The 6000-nt window shown below is 41.1% G+C and overlaps 1 protein-coding gene across 3 annotated transcripts in view; it reads left to right on the top strand.

The window, feature by feature from the left end:
• usp20 (ubiquitin specific peptidase 20) overlaps positions 1-6000 on the top strand; it is a 67489-nt gene continuing 61489 nt past the window's right edge. For all 3 annotated transcript variants that reach the window (XR_009645826.1, XR_009645825.1, XM_060841550.1), the window contains exons 1-2: positions 1-130; positions 4589-4686. Coding sequence is in view for 1 of the 3 variants with exons in the window: in XM_060841550.1 (XP_060697533.1) it covers positions 4606-4686 (81 nt within the window). In the remaining 2 variants the exon portion in view is untranslated. The remainder of the gene's footprint in view (positions 131-4588; positions 4687-6000) is intronic.

Here is a 6000-nt window from a genome sequence, read left to right as displayed (position 1 = left end):
GCTGCCCAAGATGGAGGAGGTGCGGTTGGTTCTTCGTTGAAGGAAAATATTTCGGGAGGCTCAGGGCAGGGAGTACCGTCGGAGGCGGGGGGAAAGAAGCGGTGCCTCGCCGGGACGGTGGAGGGTGCAGGTACGTCCCGCTTTCCCATCCGTTTCGAAACAATCAGCTGGCTGTTGGTTTTGAAACTCGCTGCAAATGGACGCAGCGGCGCTTCTGTGTCGCCTTTGGATGAGTCGAGGGGCACAGCCCGTGTTAGCCCAATCTGTCTGAGGAGGGGGTGGGTTAGGGAATGAGGGAGAGAGTTGGGAAATGGGGGAGGAGGGTTAGAGCATGGAGAGAGGGGCAATGGGTTAGTGAATGAGGCGGTGCGTTAAGTCTTGGGGGCGACGGGGAGGGGGATGATTTTTGGATGGGAGGGGAGATGTCCCTTTTGGGGCGGGGGGGCTTGTTCGTTTGGGTCTGGGGCAGATGTGGTTTGAGACTAAGGGAGGAGTTTGTGGAATGAGTTTGTAGGTTGGATGGGATTGCAGTTGAGAGTTGGGGGATTGAGGGGGAGGGGGAGGGGGGGGAGGGTGGGTGGAGGAATGTTTGTGTGTGCGCCTCTTCCCTCAGTCCCATTAGTCATTGCCCACTTTAAATCTGTTTTCATCTGATTGTTCCGGTGTTTTGTTGAGGGAAGTCTGAAGTATCAAAGGCGACGTACACTGACTGCGGGAAATCAGAAACCAATAGGAAATGCTAGAAATAAGCAGCTCAAGCAGTATTTTTGGCAAGAGAAACAAAAGTGACAGTTTTGTCAGATCATCTGACATTGACTTTTGTTTTGCACCTTCCACCAGTGTGACCTGAGCTGCATATTATTTTCTAGTGTTTTACTTGTTTGATATTAAAACTAAAATGCACAGCTGGTTGAGTGCTATCAGTATAGCAGTTTTGATGATGGGTTGGAGAAGCTGCTGACAGTGAATAGATATGGGTTGGACTCCAGGAATGTCTGTCAGGTACTTTAATTATTACTGTGCAGTTCTCATTCCCTTGCCCCACCTGAGAGTCTGAGCAGCATTCTCTATCTGTTTTCACAGACAGAACTATAGATCCCTCCCTGCGCCCACTGGCAGCCTAATCATGGTTTGTGAGGTTTTAACTTTTATTTAGCTTGAAGAGAATTATTTCAGGTTTAGCATTAATTGTGTTCCAGACTAAATAATTTTCAACCACTTCATCATGAGCTTCCCTCCATCAAGAAGTGAGGATATTTGCTGATGGGTTGTGTAATGTCTTCACATACTGAAATAGCTTGTATCTAAAGGTTTGAATCTAGGTGACATTTCTTAGAGCTGATGTGAATTGACCTACTGTGATTTCCAGCACTTTTGTTTTCAGTTGTGATGAAGGAGCAGGTGTGTACTGTACCTTTTGAGAGAGAGGGGGACCTGGCAACGACTGAAAGCACCGTGTTTAACAATTTAAAAATGTAATATTTGGTTGATGCAAATAGCTGGTAATGTGTTGCCATGGTGCAACAACAAACTCAAATTCGGCCAGTCAGTTTAACTTATGCCCCAGAGACCAAAATCCAATCAAATTTGAATTTAATGTTTTGATTACATCAATCCGGTGAAATGATCTGATGTTTTGGGGTATAAAACCAAATATTTTAAACAGGTTAGGGGGAGAACTGCCAAAAACACCAAGCATACTCCACAAGTATACTCTTATACTCCACAATGACCTGATGAAGGAGCAGTGCTGCAAAAGCAAGTGCTTCCAAATAAACCTGTTGGACTATAACTTGGTGGTGTGACTTTTAACGAAGAACACCAAGTATAGACTGTTAGCCAAATAGCGCTCTGAAAGGTACCTGTTCATAAAAGTTGTGCAGCAGAAGACCTAGAGAAATCTACTGAAGATGACAACTGTTTAATAGTGATTTGCTGTCAACTTAAGAAGGCATTTATTGGGTCAGTATTGTAGAGTGGCAGGTGAAAAATAGGTTTGAGAAAGGAGTTGTCTAATTTTCTTTTTTGGACTTAACAACTTTATTCTTTAACTTTTACTTTAAATAGTGAACTCTGGGGTAGTTCTTTGCCTTGAAAATTTAACAGATTATTGCGCAAGTTGAGTTTCTCTGTGTGTTGGGTTTAAATTAGCAGAGGGGTTTACCCCATGTCGTAACACTGTACAGATTCTTGCAAATGTAGTAAGTTACTCCTTCAAGCCTGTATGTTTTGTTGCAGTACTTGGGCAACATCCAGTCTTGGAGTAATAAATGATATTCATTGCTGTTTAAGTCCCAGACGATGGCTAATCTCGAGCAGATAATATCTAACCATTTCCTCCTTGATGTTCAATGGCATTAGCATCACTGAATTCAATGCTACCAAGATTCTGAGGCTGTCATTAACCGGAAACTGAATTGACTGGCCATATAGATACTGTGACTATAAGAGCAGACTAAGGGCTGGGAAATCAGCAATTAACTCCACATATGTTTCCCTAGTGCCTGTCCACCATCTGAAAGTCACAAGTCAAGACTGATGAAATAATTTCCACTTGTCTAGATGAGTGCAGAGTCAATGACATTCAATATGTTTAACACCACTAATGACATTGCTGTTCACTTGATCAATGCCCGACTGACCTGGTAACTGATAGCAAATGTTACCATGTAGGTGTGCCTGCATCACATCACATTGCATTGATTTAAGACCACCTTCATGTTCACTAATGTCCTTCAGGGAAGGAAGGTGATTGGAGGAAGGTTTTGGGGAGTTGTCAGAGGTAGGTTCTTTATGCAGAGAGTAGTGGGTGTGTGGAATGCACTGGCAGTAGTGGTAGTAGAGTCGGAGACATGAGGGACATTTAAGCGACTGCTGGGAAAGCACCTAATAGCAGTAAATTGAAGGGTGTAAAGGTTGGGTTGATCTTAGATTAAGATAAATGCTTGGCACCGCATCATGGGCCAAAGGGCCTGTACTGTTCTGAAATCGCCATCCTCACAGCTTCTGGCCTGCATGTGACTCCAGACCCACAGCAATGTGGTTGACTTTCTGGGCAATTAGGGATGGGCAATAAATGCTGACTTAGCCGTCGATACCTTCATTCTGTGAATGAGGAAAAGAAAACCTTTTCAAGACAAATTGGAGTTGAGCTAGAGATGCTAATCTCACCAGTGCCCATTATCCCATGAATTAATTTTTTTTTAAAAGTTCTATTATGTAGTTATTGTGACTTCTGAGTTTGCTTGTAATTTCACAAAGATTAAGTAATTGGGATTGCTCAGTATCAAGGTTCACACTTAAGTCAACTGAACTGCGATTTGAACAAAGAATTGTAATCCCGTCAAAGATTGGGTCGGGTGAGTGAATGGAGAAAAGAAGCTACCTTTCTAATCATGATGTAATGCAACTCTGCTAGAGGTGCTGTATTTTGAAGCAAAGGTTATAAGATAAAATAAAAACTGAAAGAACTGCGGGTGTTGGAAAGCAGAAACAAAAATAGAAATTGGTAGAAAAGTTCAGTAGGTCTGGCAGCATCAGTGGAGAGAAATCACCGTTAATGTTTCTGGTCCAGTGACCCTTCTTCAGAACCTCCTAAGTTAAGTGCCTGTTTCACCTTGTTCCAGTTATTGGTATGCAGCATTCTTGCTGTCTAATGTTGTACTTTGTGGTTGCAGATGTTACTATCCTTAAGATGGAAATATTTTCGATCTAATTACAATTAAATGGCAATATCATTGCAAATTGCAATCTCTTGGTTTTTGAAAGACATCAAAATATAGAGTTGGTGTCACAATAGTTGCACTGAATCTTGGAAATTAGAGACTCTAACAGGACTAACCGGACATTTTTCTGGGTTAAGGATGTTACTGCTGGACTTTTATTTTTGCTGAAGTGTAGGAGGTTGGGAAGTGACCGTTATCGGGGTTTATAAAATGAGGGGCATAGTTAAGGTGACTTTCCTTAGGGTAGGGGAGTTCAAAACTAGAGGACATAATTTAAAGTAAGGGGACAAAGATTTAAAAGGGACCTGTGGATGAGTTAGACCAAAGGGCCTGTTTCTGTGCTGTATGATTCTATAACTAATCAAGATGTACTTTGTATTAGATTAGATTCCCTGCAGTGTGGAAACAGACGCTTCAGTCCAAGAAGTCTACACCGACTCTCCGAAGAGTAACCCACTCAGACCCATTCCCCTATATTTACCCCAATTAATTCTTAACATTTTGTCTAACTCTTTTGTATAGTATTAAGAACAGTAGTATTTTGAATAACCTAGCTGAAGTTAAAGGCAAAATATGCTGGAGAATTTTGGTAGGTCTGGCAGAATCTGGAGAGAGAAACAGAATTAATGTTTCAGTTCTGCTGTGAGCCATTTGGAACAATTGGATATGAAATGTTAACTGTTTCTCTCCACTAAATTTGTCAAACCTGTTGGCTTTCTCGAGCATAATGTTTTTATTTAATGTCTCCAATATCCACGCTATTTTGCTTTTGTTGAATTTGGAGATAGATAACTTACTTCAGTGCCTAATAGCAATAATGGGACAGTGTGTTTTGATCTTAATAATTGCAATTTTTATTACAGTGCTGAAGTTTGGGAAGATGTCTAATACTACAGATATCTGCCCTCACCTGGATTCAGTAGGAGAAATCACTAAAGAGGAGCTGTTACAGAAATCAAAGGTAAAAGGAGTGTTGCTATTGAATGGGTAAATAACATGAAGTACAGTATAGACAGTCTAAAATGCTTTTGAAGCATTTTATAGTTCTTGCCAGTCAGAAATAATACTGGCTCTGCTGTGTTAGCAATAATTGTACAGATAGTTTAGTCATTAATGATGTTCCTGCCTTGTCTCATTTTTGGCTTAGTACAATACTTTTATTCTGTCTCAGAAGACTGAATTTAAGCTCCACTCCAGACGACAAGTGCGTTTTTTGGCTGACACATCACTGCAGAATCTAGCAAGTGCTGCTTTTCCTTTTTAAGTTGTTCATGGTCAATGGACGTCACTGGCTAGGCCAACATTTCATTGCCCAATCCTTAGTGCCCTGGAGAAACTGGCGGCCAGCTGCTGCCAGAGCCCCTCTAGTCCATGTTAAGTTGGTAAGCACACAGTGCATATTATGGATGGATTTCCAGGATTTTGGCCTAGTGACACTGAGGGAGCTGTGATAGATTTCCAAGTCAGAATGGTGTGTGGCTTGGCAGGGAGTGGTGTTTCCACGTATCTGCTGCCCTTGCACATCTAAACAGTAGGAATCATGGATTTGGAATGTGCTGTATAAGACAAGATTTTTGCTGAACTTATTTATGTGGCAGCTGTCCTAATTTTGGAACAAGCCCACAAATGTCAACCAGGCGGTCTTTGCCATTGTCGATGCTAGGTGGGCCATCAAGTTTCATTCCTGTCTATGGAATTGCTATCTTGTGGATAATACTTTGAACTAATCTATCTGGTCTAAAACTCTCCAAGTCACCATACACTGAACAACAGGAGTTAAATAGAAATGCAGAGAGTAAGGAATACATAAATTAGCAAATTTGATCCCCAGAGCACCAATGATATTCACATTTCTATTTAAATAATTCAAATTGTAGTTATTATTCATTAAGTTGGTGTCCTTGGTATTTTGTCCCATGTGTTGTATGCATGCCATTTTTACAAAATTAACAAAATCCTCTGGCATATCATTAACAAATTCATGTGGGGTCTACAAATGTGAGAAATGCAGGCAATATAAGATGAATTGCACTGTCAAAGTTCTGTTAATGGACATATTGGTGGGATAAGTGATGTCTTAAGTGTGGAGGGAATGACAAAGTCAAAATATTCCAGACCTTGGTTAGTTGAAGTAAGAGCAGAAAAGACTTGACAAGTCAAGCAACCTGTGTTGAATGATTAAGTTTGTTAATGTTTCAGGTCTGTGACCTTTTTTCATTTGAACGAGGAAAAAGTTAGAAATGTTTTGGGACTGTGGGATGGAGAACTAGAGAGA

This window comes from Hemiscyllium ocellatum, chromosome 21 (assembly GCF_020745735.1).
Source record: "Hemiscyllium ocellatum isolate sHemOce1 chromosome 21, sHemOce1.pat.X.cur, whole genome shotgun sequence".
In the NCBI taxonomy this organism is placed as follows: domain Eukaryota; kingdom Metazoa; phylum Chordata; class Chondrichthyes; order Orectolobiformes; family Hemiscylliidae; genus Hemiscyllium; species Hemiscyllium ocellatum.
This window is presented reverse-complemented; position numbering and strand designations above follow the sequence as displayed.